Raw genomic sequence first — 18,799 nt, forward strand, 5'->3', positions numbered from 1 at the left:
TTGGATCTCAGACTGTGCTGCGTGCGCTGCCAAGATGACAGCTGGAGCAATAAGGGCTTTGGAGCAGTCGCTGTTAGGAGTGGGAAAAGGAGACGCCAGAGCTCTCACTCCAGGTGGGGGTTGAAAGCAGAACAGCTTACACACATGGCAACATGCACAGCAGCTCTGATGTCAGATGTGCTTGACATATATAGATATCTATATACACATATAGATATACATATATAGGTCAGCTGTGATGCAGTCTGTGCACATATTATATTCACCCAACACAGCTAATAAAAATCTAGATTCCAAGGGTCACTACTGTGGATGATCTATACTGCTGTGGCTGCCATCATCAACATCATCTTAAAGACAAAAAGGTAGTCAGAAAGCATGGCCATATGACTGATATTTACTGCCCTGTACTCTGGTTGAAATGAAGGGAGACTTTTTTCTTTTTTTCTTCCCAGGAAATAAATGAAAAACTCCTGTTATAACCTAACTTTTACACAAGAATTTTTATTACACATCACATTTTTATCATGTTTCTCATTTCTTCTACCAATGGTGCTGCTAATGAGATTAAGACAGACATCCTTAGGAAGAGATTAGGATCAATATTTACAGTTCTCTCTGAAATTGCTGTAAGAGAGGAACTATTCCTAAAATTCTCTGCCCAGTTTAGCTGCTACCCCCACTTATCAAAGAGTCAGACTCCATTTTAGTAGTTTTCTGGAGTGTGTGATACTGACATTTTAGGAGCAAACTGAGCCTGAATAATTTGCTAATTCCACTCGTAATTTTAACCTCAGCATAATGGGTCTGTGGATGCAATGCAATCTTCATGTTGTTAAAGCACAACCATCTTCCTATGCTGTACTTCTTTTTACATGTAGTTGTCCAGGAAACAGGCTTGGATTTGAACAAAGGAACAAGATTTAATTCACAGTTAGCTGAGAGGTGTGACTATGAATGATGGAGCCCGTGTGGACTTCTGTGGAGAAAACACCCAAGTATCTACTGAGTTGAGTGAAATCTTACAAGTTTTGGTAACTGCATTTGGGACTTGTTATAGAACTTTTCAAATACAGTTGTTTCTTCCACTAACAATAGCAAACTTTTTTGGCAAAATGGATAACTATTCTAGGGTGGGGCACCAATTACGAACTTTTGTTTTGGGTTTTGATAGACTCATGAATTGTAAGTTTCTTCTATCACCTTTCAAATACAGTTGTTTCTTCCACTAACAATAACAATCTTTTTTTAGCAAACTGGAGAACTTTTCTAGGGTGGGGCACCAATTAAGAACTTTTGTTTTGGGTTTTGATAGATTCATGAATTGTAAGTTTCTTCTATCAGGTATGCCACCATGCATCTTAAACATACTGTGGCATACTGGAGGAACATGTCCTCACTGTATAACACATCCTGTGAAGCTGTGCATGTATGTAAGCCTACATACACATATTTCCCCCATGCATCTGCCACTGACTCCTCACTCCATTCATATTCACACCACTCCTCACGCCTCTTACCATGGGCAGGTCTTTTAGGATCTGTATTCCATCTCCAGGACCCATGTGTGCTATGTGGTTAAAATTAGTTGGGTTAGAAATTAATTTATTTCTCATTTCTGGATCTCGTAGCATCTCCCTGTAAGGTAGAACACCTGTTTAGACAGATTTTCCACATTTAATCAATATAACTTAAAAAAATTAAGCATAACTTTTATAAAAATAAATATGTAATCAGAATAACAGAATATATTAATAGTTCAATTCCTTAGACTGTTTTGTTTTTTAAATTTTAAATAAGAAGATCTTAAGATTTAAGTTTTATTTGTTTAATTGGTTCAGTGCTGGGGATCAGAGACACACATGTGTACCACTGAGCTCCACCTTTAACATGCAAAGAACCCCTCTCTACTTTGCAGATACTACAGAGTTTTATATGTGCATCTTTTATAATAGATAACATTTTAGAAATGGTTTTAAATATAGCTAAATCTGCTTGCTCATGGAGAATAGAGTTAACTTGAGTTAATTTTTTTCTCTCAATTTTCTTTTTTTCAGAAAGGGTCTTACCCTTTAGCTCAGGACATGCTGGCCTCAAGTTTAAGGTAACTCTTCTGCCTTAGCCTCTTGAATGCTAAGATTACAGCCATGAGCCTCCATGTCTGGCTTCTGTACTTCTTAAGGATATACAATTAGTATACGCACAGATGATTTATATTCAGTTATGTGTGCCAGGAAGAATTATAACTCTTCATATACATACAGAAATGAGTGAAAATATGGTACTCTGTCCACTGTATTCTTATAACCTAGACAGTATTAATTAAAATGGCACTGGGGGATGCACTCATTAGTATAGGATCCCCCTTCAGTAGGAGACAGACTCCTGAGTTTTACTCATGCTTGACAAATACTCTGCCAACAAACCACCCAAACCCTACTATTTTGGACCACAGCTGAGTGATAAATTTTCAGATACCAAATCTTTCTTCTAAATTGTTTTTAGCTTGTCTCTGGGTGATGGCAACATGGACAGAAGCTATAGGCATGGACAGATGCTGGTAGCACAGATGAATGCTGGCACAAGTTAACTACATACCTTCTTTGTTGCATCCTCTCCTCCTCTGGGACTCGGAAGGAGTAACGCCGCTTGTTGTTGATATTTCTAACCATTTGTTTTCGACTATTATCTGATGTTTCAGGAACTACAAGTTCATCCCCTTCTATGTGAAAGAAAATAATGACACTGTTTAAATTGTTAAAATTCTTTATATCCATTTATCTCTATGACATGGCAATCAATTGCATAATATGTACAACTGCGATAATTAAAAATTATACATTAGAAAGCAAGCAATAATTTTCAGTGGAATGTGTGAAAATACACATGCTAAAATCAAGAATAGCTTATAAAATACATTCTTACTTTTAATTATAAATATGAGATGCTACACTTCTGCTAGCCACTTCTGCCCCGGTACCCTCACACTGTTTTCTTTCTCCTGCGGAGAGTAGTCTCAGTGGCTCCAGACCTCTGGAAGAGCAGTAGGCCGTCTCAACAGCTGAGCCATCCCACTTTCCATAGATTATTTTCTCCCATTTTGACGTTCTAGGTTCTGGGGATTCATTCCTCTGGTCTCCTTTGCCTCTACCCACACTGTCTTCAGTACTTTGGAGGTGCTGTGCAATAGCACTGGAGCTCTAGACAAGTGCCCATACTTTAGGACCTACTGACTTGGTTCTATGGTATTACAGCACCGAAGACTACAGACTATCTTCTTTACTTACCAAGAGCTCCACAGAAAAAGAATGTGTGGCAGAGTCAAACACTTTGCTAACACAGCCTGTCTTTACCGTCTTGCCAGTGTTTGACAGAGGGCTTTACATATTCCAGAGTGAGATATGCCTGAGCCAAATTTGGGCTGAAGCATTTCATATCCAAATGCTTTGGACTGACATAACAGTTCCACTGAATCAATCCTATTAATATATTTTCTTACCTGCCATCTTATTTTTGAAATATATTAATCTAATAGTCTCCAATCCTAAAAGATTTAATGATCCTTCAGTGTTTAAAGGTCGGACCTAAAATAATAAAAATGAAATTAGTATTTCAATACAACCTTTAAAAATTAAATCATAAAAGTTTTAGTATATTTGTTAAGAATACACTACTAAGACCTTTTACTTACTTAAGTCAAAATATAGTTCTTTAAAACATCTCAATAATTTTACTAGGAAGGTATATTATTATTTAATTTGAGTAAACTAACTTATCATAATAATAGTTTAAAGAAATTCTATTCTGGGTAAATAAAATCAAGTAGAAATATATAAACCTTAAAATTGCTTGTTTAAAACTATTACTGACTAAAAAATTGAACTAAGAAACGAACACATTTATTTTAAGAATTCATATCACTAAACACTGAATGCCCACATATCTAGTGATTAAAGTATTGAGAGGAAATGGATCACAGATATTGGAGGAGGAGGAGGAACCAGCCATATACACCACATATTAAAACTCAATTCTAAATGGACTGCAGCCACGCATGTAATAAGAAAAAGTTTATTATGCACAAAATATTGCACATAGCAATATGTGGGAGTCAGAAAGAATAAATTTGGAAGAAAATAAAGGTTTCATCTTTATGGTCTTGAAGTAGGAAAGTTTCTTAAGAGAAAAAGAAAAACCTAAACAACAGGAGTAACATCTTACTTCAGTAAAATTAGTAATTTTGTTCAGGAAAATGCATCACAAATAAGAGATGCCACAAACACAGAAAAGACTGTCCTGTGTGTTAGTAACCCAGGACCCACAGAAAGCAGTCTGCATAGCCTGGGAAGAAAAAAACAGTAAATTCAACAACAAGATGAGCAGACATGGCCTGCAAGGGATAGTATGAAGGGCGTCACCACAGTTGACAAGCCAGCACTTGAGTGACACACTGTCCACTACAATTTACAGAATGACATGTTAGTGATAATGTGGGCCAGAAAGAACTGTAGAGGATGCTGATGTGACTGTCATTTGTACTAATATTTTGGCAACTGGCATAACACTATTGCATAAGGTGACAGCTGGAGCCCCTGTGACTTAGCAGTCCCACTGTGAGGCTGATGGTGTAAAGAAAGGCCTCCACATCTCCATCGAGACAGATGCAGAAATGCTGACAATAGCAAAGAGTTAGCAGTAATTCAAATGCTGTCAACCAGGTAATGGATAAACACTAAAGTATTCACCTAAAGACTGTTTTACAGTCGTGGAAATCAAGGAACTGTATGTAGTGCATGCATGAATCTTAAAAAACACAGTAAGTGAGCAAAGACAATACAGAAAAAGAAGTGATAATTTCAACAGTTTATTAAATTGCAAAATCAAGCAAAACTGAATACCACTTTCCTTTAAAATTTCCAACTGCCCCATCCTAAGGCCATAACAGGATGAGAATAAGCAGTCTGGGACAGCACTTTCCAAGAGGAGAGGTGTGGGACACAGTGTGTGTGGCTGCGGTGGTGATGGGGCACTGCACTCTCAGGAAGGAGCAGAGCTCACAGTGTCATTCATTTTCAGTTACATGCTTGCATGGTACAAAGGTTATGACAAAAATGAAATAGAAAACTATGGCCAAACCTAACTTACAAATTTGAGGATGATATTTTTGTTGCTTTATATAATGTAGCAATTTTTCTAAGGGTTTACACTACTAGTGTGTCTTAAAATTGGGGCACATTTTTGCCAGTGGTGGCACATGCTGTTAATCCCAGCACTCTGGAGGCAGAGATGGGCAGATCTCTGTGAGTTCCAGGCCAGTCTGGTCCACAGAGCGAGTTCAGGACCGTCAGGGATACACAGAGAAACTCTGTCTTTGATGTAGCCATGCCTTCAGCCTTGTTGTGCACATGAGACTATTAAGAATCACCAGCAAACATTTTTCCAAGTTGTGCTATATTTAAATATAACCAAAATAAACTGCCCAGTGTCAGACTCTCAAAGTTTGTATCAACACCAGCTACTGAGTTATGTTAAACCAACTTCCTTCTTGCCTCACACAGACTGACTCTTGCCGGCCTTGGTGGTTGCAGAGACACCCCCCATAGGAGAGGGAGGGGGAAGAACAGGGAGAGTGGTGAGGTTCAGGGGTAGTATGTTTAATGTACAATATATATGCTCTTGAAAATGTCCTTATGTAACACAGTACTATGCACAATCAATATTTGCAATGAAAAATGTGAAAAAAAAATAACCAATTTGGCCCACACTTTAGTGTTTCATTACCTTTTTGAGAGGAAGAGTCTGTATCCATTCCATGGAGTTTACATCGAAGATATCAACTGCATTTTCACTATAAACGGAGAGATAAGGTGCATTGTAACCTAGGGGGAGGAAGGAAGGCACAGCCTGCTGATTATTGTGAACTGTAAGCCCCACACGCTTTGAACGGTCTATTCTAAGCAACTGTACGGTGGAATCTTTTCAAAACCCAACGGTTATTACATAGGAATGACGTTGAAAACAGTTTTGAAGTGAGCAGAACATAAATCATTAAGGAAGAACTGATAGACCAAAGCTCAGATTTATAAGCCCAGTACAGAGTCAACGAACACACTTTGTCCAATAAGAAATTTCATTGCATTTTAAAGTATTAGACTTTTAAAGCAGTTAAGCTGTTGATGTGTTCTGGTTTAGAACAGTTAAGTAAGCTATGCATGATATGTGTCTCTGGCACAGCTGTGCTACAGACACTGTGACCTGCAGCTATGTGACAAGAACAGATGCTGAATACACATTTGTGGAAGGAATAGCGACATAAGCACAGGATAAGCGATTTACTCAAACTACAGTTTCTGACTGAATCATACCTAGAAATGTGTTAGCCTGATGGTGACTGCACCTCAGAACACTCAGGATTATCTGACTCAACTACAACAGCATTCACTTTCCCATTATGTCACTGATAAAAATGTTCATTTCAGAAGAAATAAAACACTATAAACAGTTAAATCTGGTTGGGTAGGGTTAGAGGCTTTTGGTCATTCTTCTGAAATAAGAACTCCCTGTTCTGAGACACGCTCTCTTACCTAACACATGGGGTTGGTCCGGCCCTCCATCTCCCTGCTGCAGGGGAGGGGTCCCTGCCTCCTGCCCTAGTAATTGTTTTACTAGACTTCTGAATTCCACCCTCTTTGGGCCATTTTGGGGTATTGTATTTTATTTTCTGTATTTCCCAAATAGTCTACCTTTTCCTACTGATTCTCTAGAGGCTTCTCCCTCTCAGCATATAAACAGGCTTAAGAGGCTTCCATTACAAACAAAGCAATCTGGGCCAGACACTCCCCTGAATGCACCTGTAACACAGTGTTCTAACCAGCCACTTACTCCCCCCTACTCTGTAAGGGAAGATAGTACTGCACTGATTTCACTCACGACTTCATCTCATATAGTAAAATAATACGTGCTTAACAGTGCTTATTATGCAGTGACAAAAGTATTGAATGATAAATCAATATTTTTATGGAAAGAGTAAAATAAGCAAATTTAAATCAATGTATATATCTATAAAATGTAAAATGGAGTAATATTTCTTATAAAAGCCACCTTACATCTTTTAAGAACCGATTAAACAATCACTTAGTAACTTCTCCAGCATAAGTCTTACGAGCTACTGTTATACAAGTATACTATATTTAGGGGGACACTGAAGAGAGTGATTTGGGATTATTTTTAAATACATGGAGATAAAAAAAATGTATCTCAGTCAGTTTTCCATAGAAAGATTAGGTCTACTTCAAGCATTTAATGTTCACCCTGTTTGCCTAGGTTTTACAGTATGGTTATTTTACACTAGCAACATAATTAGTACTTGGGAAAGACCTTGAGAATGATAAAAAAAACTAGCTGTTAGTAAAAATGATTACATTTAAAGTAAATGAAAAGGCAAAAAAGGGGAAGAAGGTAGACAAATAATAAAGAGACTCTTACAACAAGAGGAAGGATTTGCTGGCCACATCAATTCCTGTTGTCTAGATCTTCGGCCCTGGCAGTCCGTGTATATCCCAATGCTGTTAAAACACAGCAAATACTCTTTGTTGGAGATCTCAACTGCACAGATAGCATCCATTGGTTGATGTGCAATGAATGACAGTGTGTGGTCATTTGAATGAAGCATATTGCACGGACTTCCTTCTCCATTCAAGGGGTATCTGAGAAATCCTGACTGGAATCCTACACAGAGCTGCTCACTGAAGATGGCCATCCACTGGACATTACCCGGGACTTGAATTTCCTTAAATTTCCTGTGCCGGGTCTTGCTCTGGAACAGCTCATAGCAGAGGACCTGTCTTTTCATAGCCACACACAGGCAGGACATGGCTCCATGGCGTACTTTCCCAGCAGTTATGGTTTGACACCCTTTAGTTTCTGCTAGCTTATAAAAATCTGTCTCTCGACCGTCCAAAGCTGACATAGGAAAAAGTCGGACATGGCGATTTCGGCCTGAGATCACAGCAACAAGCTGGTCACTTGGAATGAGTTCAATCTGGTGAATTTTCTTATTGTCACCAACTCTAATAATCTCTACAGAAAAAAACAACATTAAATGTAAAATGGTTATATTGATTGTATCCAAATTAAATACCAAAGTATATAGCCCAACCCATATTAAAGATGCATACACACAAAAGTATCAAAGGTCAGAAATCACAGAGGAAACAAAGAGGATAATTAACCCATTATCTAATCATTTAACCCACTGACAGCTGATAGCTGGTATTAAGTTCAGCACCAAGATCTTGTCGCAAGGAACCCCATGTAAAGCATGCTGATGCGTTGTGAAGTTTGTTCCTAGGAACTTCACCATGGAATTCTAGTTTTAAAATCCAAGTAACTGCAACTCATGTGTCTCTTTAGGTATTTCTTTTCAAAGCTTTATTCTATGTATGTGGGTGTTTTGTCTACATGTATGTCTATGCATAACTTGTATACCTGTGTTCATGGAAGCCAGAAGAATGTCATCAGACACCCTGGAATGTAAGTTACAGATGGTGTAGGCCGCCATTTAGGTGCTGGGAAACGAAGCCCTGGGTCCTTCCTCCGCAACAGCAGCCAGGACTCTTAGGGGCCGAGCCATCTCTCCAGCCCCACCTCGTCAGCTTTTTCTTTGCATGTACATGTGGCCATGTATGCATACACAAGCATGAACCACCAGAAATCAGCCTAGAGCGTTCGTTCTCAGGAGCTGTCTGCCTTGAGCTTCTGTTTCTTAATTAAAATACTTTAAATTGTGTATGTGTGTGAGTGCCTGTCACAGCCTGGGTGTGGTGGTCAGATGACAACTTCGTGAAGTCAGTTTTCTTCTTCTCCCTTTATGCAGGTTCTAGGGATCAAACACAGGTTACCAGGCTTGCATGGCACCTTTATGTGCTGAGTGGTCTTGCTCATACCCACCTTTGTTTACTTAGTCAGGGTCTCTCACTGGGACCTGGGACTGATAACTAGGCTAGGCTGGCTGGCCAGTGACTACCAGGAGTCCTTCTGTTTTCGCCTTCCCAGTACTGGGCTCACAAGCACACACTACCATGCCCACTTTTTACGTGGTTCTAGGAATGCAGTGCTCACACGGCACTTACCAACTGAAGTACCCTCCTAACACTTCTCCAGGGATTTCTATGAGGAGCAAACTCATCAAGCTCAAGTGACAGAACTAAATCACTGTGTCTATGAAGAGCAAATTCAGTTGGTTTTGCTTTATTTCACTCAGCACTTTATTTTCCCCTAGGGAGCGAAAAACCTGTTGTACTGAACCACAAGGGATTTTTAGACATTATCTCTTAAAGCAATACCAAAAGTGAGAAAAGTAATTTATAGTTTTCTTTTCTGTGCCATCTTAGACACGAGTGGAATTGTTCAATAAAACAGGAGAGGGATAGTACACAGAACGTTAGAACTAAAAGGGGGTAACATAACTGAAAACCTTTTCAGTTAAAGCTGGTGTGGTGGCACACACCTTTAATCCCAGGAGGAAGCAGCAGGCAGATCTGTGAGTTTGGCCAGCCTAGTCTACATACTGAGTTCTAGGATAGCCAGAGTTATGTAGTGAAACCCTGTCTCAAAAAAAAATCTTCTGATTTAAAAATACATAAAATTATATCTGGAAAACCTTAGCAACACAATCCTGCTCTTAAACTTCAGGTTTGAGAGTTTTCTAATACATCATTGAAAATTACTTCAGAATAACTGGGTTTTCTCTTACCATCTTTGGTGACATGCACAACAAATAATCCTTCTTCATTTCCCAAAGCTATCCTTTCATGATCTATTTAAGACACAAACATAAAACATTTTCATCAGATAAAAATCATGTAAAGATAACAGAAAACAGATAATGAGAAAATCTGATGTTAGAGGGAAAATAAATAACAAAATCAAAATATGCCATCCCTATTTCTCCTCAGATTGCAGAGTAAATGTGTCACGCCTTTTAAAGCAGAGCAGTCAGCTAAAAGTCTGCTTTAGTACTGAAGGAAATGCTTATTCAGTAATGAGAAAACTACAAGCCCGGTTTGTGAGTACCACAGACATTATCCATTCTAGAGACACTGTGAAAGGCGTCTGAATCCTGCTCAGTAGACTTTTCATGTTTTCTAGAAAGCAACAGAAGTGGGGTATGTATATAAGAACAGAGCAAAAAGGTAAACTTCTATATACAGAAGCTATTTGCTGGTGCCATGCTATGTATTCTATGACTTCAAAACTCTTCAATAACATACATTCCACACTTACTAACTCATTTCAATTCACAAGAATAGAAGAAAAAGGTCAGCAGGCTGGGTTTTAGCACTAGTGCTTTTTAGGAAGATAATGTAAGTGCTAAAAGACAGGTCTGACACAGGCCTCATCATCCCACAAACATCTGACATATGCCAGACATTGTGTAAACAGTGGTGCCAGCTCAAAATGCAGCGTAGTATACAGGGATGGTAATACAACGACTGTTAGAAATGCTTACCTATGATTGCAGCAGCCTGCGTTGTTTTAATGAGGGGCAGAGTGCTGTCATAAGCCTCTTTGGGAACATACACTGAGCGGTCTCTGAATTTGTTTTTCTTCAAGATCTTATGTAGTTCACCGAGCACTCCCACCCACTTACTCTTCTCATTCTCACTGTCTGCCAGCATCAAGATGGAACACTTGTTACTAGGTGCTGAGAGTTGGGACGCTGTGACCTAAAACAGTTTAATATTCACAACATTAGAAAACAGCTTTCATGCTAGCCTCAGGGTTATGCTCATTTGCCTAGCACTCACAGTAAAACGAGCATTTATTAAATTATTCCTTTAGGAAACTTTAGCTATGCTGAATTAGAGTATCTCACTGTAATGCTATAATTCAAACAACAGGAGGTGATACAAGTCGAAATGTTACTATTATTCATGCTCTTTGTTACAAAATGTCACAAAATACCATAAAATGCATTACATATACTAATTTCACAAATGACACTTAAAATTATTAAGTGTCAGAAAGAAAAGCACTTTATAAATATTAATTCATCTAGTCCTCTTAACACCTTCATGAGACAGGGGAACTATGATTATATACTAATTTTAAATATGAGAATCCATGATAAAGAGAAAGTGAGTAGCTTCTCAAGGGCATGAAGATAAAGCATGCTTCTATGCTCCAAGTACATCATATTGTTCTGAAAGTCTCTTGTACTTCCTAGCAACTCTTCAGATTATCATTAAAGAAGATCAGATCACTTGAAACAGTAAGTAAATGAAAGTTTACATGTCAATCAGAGCATTTTTAGATTTTGTGTGTGTGTGTGTGTGTGTGTGTGTGTGTGTGTGTGTATAGAAGACCTTTATATGCTTACATATGCTTTTAACAATAAAATCCTACTGCAAGTCAGTTACAGGTGAGTGAGCCTTTACAGACTCCTTTGGGAGCTAGGGAAGAATAAATAAATAGTTGTTGGCCTAGAAAGTCAGAGACTAAGTTTAAAACTTTGATCTTCCTTAGATATAAGATTCATAGACAACTAGAAAGTAGGACAGATATAACAGTAGAACAGCTTTACAAATCTGTACTGTTTACTTCATCAATATGGCTATCAGCAATTATCTGTATGCAATGAGAGAGGAGAGAAAGAGAGAGAGAGAGAGAGAGAGAGCATGAATATAAAGAGAAAAACCAATGACATTAGCCAGCTGATGAAAAAAACATTAACTTGAATGTTCCTGCCCCAAATAAGCTGAATGCAGCCACAGGAGAACATCAGTCAATACCACAGAACAGTGGAAAATGAATACTAAAGTTTTGGAGTATTTGTTATAAAGGAACTGAAACAATTTTAAAAGTGTGAGTTTTACAGAGACAAATGTTTTTAAGTTTTAAACCTCACCTGCTAACATTTACTTGAAGATTGAACTGGGTCTCAAAAGTACACATGAAGCATACTTTAGAAACATATTTTGCATTCTACAAGTCTTAGCACAATTTTGTATTCATATAAATAGTGGATGATATGGACACATAAAGAGTACTAGGCTTGGGTCTTGTCCTAGTAATTTTATGATTTATACAGAGTAGCAAAACCTACTCATTAAAAACAAGAAATTAGGTGCTGGCTCGGTATATAAAGCACTTGCTGCAGTAACCTGTGGGTCAGAGTCTGGATCCCCAGAGCCCAGGTAAAAGTCAGGTAGGTTTGTCTGTTACTCCAGAGGTAGTCACAGGACTTTCTGGGGCAAGCTGGCTAGTTAGACTAGCTCACGCTGCGAGCTGCAGTTCAGTGAGGCTGTGTCAGCAGGTAAAGTGGGAAGCAATCAAAGAAGCTATCTGACCTCAATCTCTGGCCTCCACATGCATGTGCACACAAACACATACGCACACACAAGGTTCATATAAAACTCAAGTACTCAAGTCATACACAACTTACTCTAAATATACACGGAATATCTTTCCGACTTGCATGAATAACATCAGAAGCCAGGACTGAACTCACAGAAAATTCTTCATCTCTGAAATAAAAGTTAAACATTTAGGCTTATTATATGTTGCCATTATGTGTATGGTTTTGCTTATACACCCAATAACATATATGAAGCAATTCTCAAAGAGTGTATGAACATCCAAGCTCAATTTAAAAAGAAACAAAACAAGATTTCCCCATATAGTTACTGACAGCACTCAAGGTAGTCCATCAGGAGTGACCTGGCACTTTACACTAGACATAACCTGACTCATGCAGACACATGACACCAAGAAGCACACAGGCAGAAGGGGCTTTAGTCTCCAGAGTCCCAGTGAACTCTCTGCCTGCCATACTAAAGCCAAGTGACACTTTGACTTCACACTTAAAACAGTGATTTAGTCCTGTCTTGTCCTGTTGTCATCAGTACCATCTTTTCCCTGCCTTAAAGTCCTGACATGGTGGTATATTTGTTTTAACAGTTTTGCTCTTGTTTATGTTATCCTTAACCACATGGGCTAAGGAGCTCCCCTTTGCCTAGTCCCCATCTTTTCATTCAGTTTATTAGCAGGTCTGCCAAATCTCTCTTGCAGATACTCCCTGTACCAATCTCTCCATATTCCACTGTGTTTCAGACACCAACAGGCATATCTGGAAATGTGCATTTAGAGCAATGGGTATGTCTGAACTAGAGACATGCATGGGATGCATCATTCAGGAGTTAATGGCTGAAGCTGTAGGAGAAGAGGAGGAGGAGGAGGAGCTCAAGGGGCACATGAAGAGTCTGGACAATGGAGCTAGAGAAACACAGCTTCTTAACTGTTTGCTGCTTTAGTGTGCCGTCCGGGGCCAGTGAGAGATGTTAACTCTCTGCTGTCATGGAATCACTTTGCACTTTCAGATGGTAACGGGTGAGCGTGCATTTAGGACTGTTACTACATGACCTTTAAACTGGTTTTTCAGAGCCAAACATTGGCTTATAGCTCCACACACTCAACACATAGACCAATTTGTCCTAGAACTACCCCTAGCTCCCTACTTTCTAGTATGTCATAGTAGCCATGGGACTAAATCCAAAAACTGACTCAAAATTAGGTTATTTAATGCAAAGCATGGCAATATAAAAGAAAGTTCATAACCTTTATTTCCTATGCTGAAATGCACATACATCTTCATCCCTTGGGGCTTACCTCATGTCAATCACTTGACTAATGACAGAGCTGGGCTGAGACGCTTTTCCTTCTGCGATATCGTAGAGAAACAGTTTGAAGTCACAGACCACAGCCAGTGCTCTCTGCCATCCTTTCTTCACTCCCGCTGGCTTAGGGACCTTAATTTGTTTCAGTAAGACAAACAAACAAAGAAAACTCAGTGAGAATGGCGGTGAGAGCCTCTGGTTCCATGTGAACTGCAGGTGACACGTAAGGTTGTGTAAACCTGCCCCAGGTCTGCTTCTCACTTGATTCGGCAGCAAGTGGGACATGATGCCATTAGCACGGAGACAGTGAGAAGACATTCTTCAGACCCTCGGCCATTTTAGAAGCTTTAAATGGTACCATTTCAGACTGACTCGTGGCTTTTTAGAGAAATAGCATAGGAGGCAGATTTGGTTGTAAGATGAAACTGACATTCCGTTCCCACTGTAACGGTACCCAGGATGGTAAGCTTATGTCTTGGTACTTCCTAACTTACACCTCAACCTCATTCTACCTCTAAGGCAAGACCAGAGGCCCAAGGCTCCATTATAATGATTTTGACATTTGTAAACTTCAAGGTATGGAGAGTACAGAAAACTCTGTGATATTTTAGAATTTATTTCCAAGTCATTATGACTCTAGGTAAAATATTATTTAAATGAGTTTGATTCATTAAATTTTCTGTCAAGTGCTATGTTTACTGAGTGACTAAACAGAGGTACTCACCCTGACATGGCCTTCATACGCTGTCCCCACTCCCTTCTGTGGGTCTATACCAAGCGGCCCTTTAGTCTGCTCCGGAGGAACCGGACAGGCAGTGGGAGCTTTGTTCACACATGTGATATGACACGAGAACCCACACACTTTTAAGGAAAAGAACATATTTAGATTAACAACAAAATTCACTGGGCACTCACTAATTGCATCGATGGTGCTCTTTAGAAGAATGCTCATTTTCTACTTCATTTTAAACAACCATTTTATCACTAGGGAAAAAAATCCAGTTGCTTGTCAGTCAGAAATTCATTGAGAAGTAATAAATGCTTTCATTATTTCTATTGTTATTCTTTTATTAGTGATCAAACTGAGAAGTAAATGGATAAAAAACAAACACAAATCCCAACCTTGCAAATAATATGGCTTATTTAAATTTATAATTCTCTGAAGTTTTCTAGTTCTTTATTCTACTGCAACTCATTATCAGTCCTGAAATTCTCTTGTAAGAGTTACTAATGGACATTCAGCTACTTGATGTCTACTAGCAATGCTGAATTAACTGATTAATTTGTGTGTGCTATGCATGCATGTTTATATGTGTGCATGTGTGTGAGTACATAGTCACATGTGTGTGAGGATATGAAGCCCAAGGCTGATGTCAGCCATCTTCCTCCATCTGTCACTCCCCACTTCATTTTCTGAGGCCAGGTCTCTCACAGAACCTGGAGCTCAACACTTCAGCTGGTCCAGCACCCTCAAGGATCTACTGTTTCTACCTCCTGAGGGCTTGGATTGCAGGTGGGCAACCTGGCACATGTCCTCAAGACCCAATCTCTAGTCCTTATGCGTGTGATAGCTGGAAACTTGTACCGCCTGTTTGAAAACAAATGTCTCGATGGCTATAAAGGTATAAAGAAATGCTTTCACTGGCGGACAGGACTGCAGTTCACTTCTCTGAGCATTTTCTGTCATCTGCTACACACCACTGGCTCAGAGTCACAGAATGGCAGCGGCAGTGAGGCATTCAAGGCCATCTGTCTGCTTAGAGCCCCATAACCAGTTGGCAACAGTACTGTTACAAAGCCAAGAAGTCATACCTTCCTTCCTGTCATTCTTACCTTCACAGGAACAGCCCTGTCTTATCAAACCAACCATCAAGGAGGTGCACTGATGGCACTTTGTAGGGGCAGTGAAAGACTTCACGAAAAACTGATGAGTCTTGCGCTGCAAAATAATCAACAGAAGAGTTAACCCTTCTACTTCTCATCTCACAGCCACATGGGGCTGCGGGCACTTCTCACACACCAGAGACGCGGGAACTCACACACCAGAGACTCACACACATCTCCACATGGGGCTGCGGGCACTCTCACACACCAGAGACGCGGGCACTCTCACACACCAGAGACTCACGCACATCTCCACATGGGGCTGCGGGCACTTGTTATACACCAGAGACAAGCCTCACGCACATCTCCACATGGGGCTGCGGGCACTTCTCACACACCAGAGACTCACGCACACTGCACAATCCTACTTGCAGGGTTTTTCTTGAATAGAACTTTTAGTTTTTCTGATTGTTTTTGATTTGTCAGTGACTCTTACTTTGGAAACGTTGGCTCTTTTATTCTAGTCTGCTAGCCATCTTTACTTGAGTCCTTTTACTTCTTTCTACTGTTACTGACTGAAATGAGATTCGTTTGCATCTCTAAGTTGTCTGATCTTGAATTTCTCAGAGGTTGCTTTGTATTTCTGAGATATCTCCCTTTAATTTTACTTTCTCTTGAATTCTTTCATCTCTCACATCTTTAAAGACACTACTATTATTTGGGGCAGGGGTATGCAGGCAGGTACCACAAGACTTGTGGAGGTCAGAGGACAACTTTCCAAAGTCAGCTGTTCCTTGCACCCTGCTGAGGCAGCATGTCCTGCTGTTTCCCTGCCCCACTGTGTCCTCCAAGCTAGAAGTCCCTCCAAATCAGTCTGTCCTTCCCATCTGGCCCTAACGTTACAGACGCACACAGGGCCTCCAGCTCAGGCGGTCAGGCTGCTCAGCCAAGCACCTCTACCAGAGGGGCCACAGCTCCAGTCTGACATCTCCAATTGGTTATGTAAGTTCCAATCATTTAAATAAGTCAATTTCTTTGGAAACATTTAGACATTTTGAGCATGTTTTAAGTGTTTTCTTGCATCCTTTACTGAAGCTTTTCATTTCTAATTTGAAAAAATTTTAGGTCATTATGTCTTTCAAAGTGTACTTTGTGTTTGTGCATCACTGTATGTGACAAGTGTACAAAGGTGCCTTTGAGGTCAGAAGAGCGAGCAGATCCTCCGAGTTACAGGCAGTTGTGAGCCGCCTGATACAGGTGCTGAGAATGGAACTCTGGACCTCAGGAGAACAGCAAGTGCTCTGAACCACAGAGTCGTCATTCTAGATCCCGTTTCTTTATTTCCACCTCTTTCCTATTCAAAGTCATATCATGTAAATGTTGACACCATTCCTGTCAGATACCTTAGTTTTCAGATTTTTCATCTTATTTTTAACTGACTTTTTAAAAAAACTATACCTATTCCTCCCACTCTATTATTAAAGCCCTTTATCGACTTCAGTAGTTATATTCTTCTGTCAAGTTCTTCTAGATATTATTTCTTATTACTGTTTTATCCTGTCTGACATTACCCATCTCTGTAAGGATATAATGTTTTTTTTAAATTTGTATTCTGTCTGATCTCATTATGTAATGGTATGTGGTTATTCTCTCTCTCTCTCTCTCTCTCTCTCTCTCTCTCTCTCTCTCTCTCTCTCTCTCACACACACACACACACACACACACACAGTGTTCAGTGTTTTTCTGTGTAGCCTTGGTGGTCCTGGAGCTTGCTTTGTGGGTTAGCCTCAAACTCAGAGATGCACCTGCCTCTGCCTCCTACGTGCTGGGATTAAAGGTGTGTGCCACCACCACCAGCTCTTTTCATACTTTTTAAAATTAGTTTTCAGAGCCACTGATCTCATTCATTTGTGACTTATTCCTAGTTTATGTTTCGGGGAGGAGGATCTCTGGTGTTCCAGTTTCTAGAATTTCTTTGCATAGGCTTAGACAAGCTCAGTCGTGTCTTGCCATGTACGATGCCCTGGCCACAGGAGGGTGGGGAGGAGAGAGCACCTGCACTTGCTGCTGAGCACTTCTCTTCTTAGTGTGTGACTACACTGACTCACATTCTCTGACAAGGAGCTTCAACTTTATACTTTTATCAGGTGACAAAATAAGGGTTCCTCTAATAGGCTTCGAAACACAGAATTTAAGAATCAAATATACTATACACCCCTCCCAACATTCAGAATGGTATTTACGTTATCAAATTTATTTTCCTCCCAAGTTTTTTTGTTTTAAAGCTTTGAGGAAATGAGTAACAATCAGAGCAAACACTGACAGTAGAAGGAACACATCTCATCTCTGGAACACCTATGTTTAGAGCGCGTACCTTAGGGGGTAAGGCAGCTGAAGCAGGACATCCCTTTTTCCTTAAGGTTGGCGTGTGCACTGGAAGAGGAGCGCAGTCTGCAATCTGAATCCCAGGCAAGAGAGGAAATGAGTGTCGTGAAAAACTCACTTTACTTAGAAAATAACTAGGAAGATACCAGAGTAAATAAACCAAACATGTCAACAATGCTAAGAGACAACTGCCTCAGCTCCCTGAGGTTCAAGTTTCCACAGACGGTACTTCAAGTCTAAGCTCACAATATTTACAAATGAAGTATTTTCTCATTACAATCATTTCAATTTGGGAACTTAAAAAGAAATACATTAGAAAATAAAATCCATAGAGAAAACAAAAATCATGCAAGTAACTTACACAAAAATGAAGATTTTTTTCACATTCACTAGAATTTGTCACATTGATCCTTTAGTAACTGAATATTTAGCAAGATTGATGATATGACTACGTAGATTAATTTTTAAACAACTTTTTACTGTGTGTGAGTGTGTGTGAGTATGTATGCATGATGTGTATGTGTGAGCTGGATGAGTGTGTACATGTGGGGTGAGAGAATAACTTCGTGAACTCATTTCTCTCCTTCTAACTTCATGCGGGCTCCAGAGATGTAGCTCAGGTTTGCCCAACAAGTTCAGTCAGTACTTGTTGAGTTATCTCACTAGTCCTAGAAGATTCTTTTTAACTATGTGATTTCCATATTTAGAATATATATTATATATATATATGGAATATAATCACACAGATTTGAATACATGGAGATTAGTGAATTTTTTACACAGAAATTAATTTTAAGTACAGGAGGTAAAATCATTTAATATTATTGGCATGAATTTAATTCAAGTTTATTTATAAACCATAACATTACTGTAAATAAAATGAAGTCTACTTTATTAAGTATTGTATATTTCTT

At 39.4% G+C, this 18,799-nt stretch overlaps 1 protein-coding gene across 1 annotated transcript in view; it reads right to left on the minus strand.

Annotated features, from left to right (window-relative positions):
• Cdc42bpa (CDC42 binding protein kinase alpha) overlaps positions 1 to 18,799 on the minus strand; it is a 176,399-nt gene that overhangs the window by 16,860 nt on the left and 140,740 nt on the right. The window contains 12 exon segments of the mRNA XM_040737372.1: positions 1,521 to 1,638; positions 2,599 to 2,722; positions 3,500 to 3,584; positions 5,782 to 5,879; positions 7,486 to 8,079; positions 9,755 to 9,817; positions 10,511 to 10,727; positions 12,446 to 12,527; positions 13,669 to 13,808; positions 14,401 to 14,537; positions 15,510 to 15,615; positions 17,875 to 17,958. Coding sequence (XP_040593306.1) covers positions 1,521 to 1,638; positions 2,599 to 2,722; positions 3,500 to 3,584; positions 5,782 to 5,879; positions 7,486 to 8,079; positions 9,755 to 9,817; positions 10,511 to 10,727; positions 12,446 to 12,527; positions 13,669 to 13,808; positions 14,401 to 14,537; positions 15,510 to 15,615; positions 17,875 to 17,958 — 1,848 coding nt within the window.

The sequence above is a fragment of the Mesocricetus auratus genome, unplaced genomic scaffold, assembly GCF_017639785.1.
Source record: "Mesocricetus auratus isolate SY011 unplaced genomic scaffold, BCM_Maur_2.0 Super-Scaffold_100676, whole genome shotgun sequence".
Classification (NCBI taxonomy): Eukaryota; Metazoa; Chordata; class Mammalia; order Rodentia; family Cricetidae; genus Mesocricetus; species Mesocricetus auratus.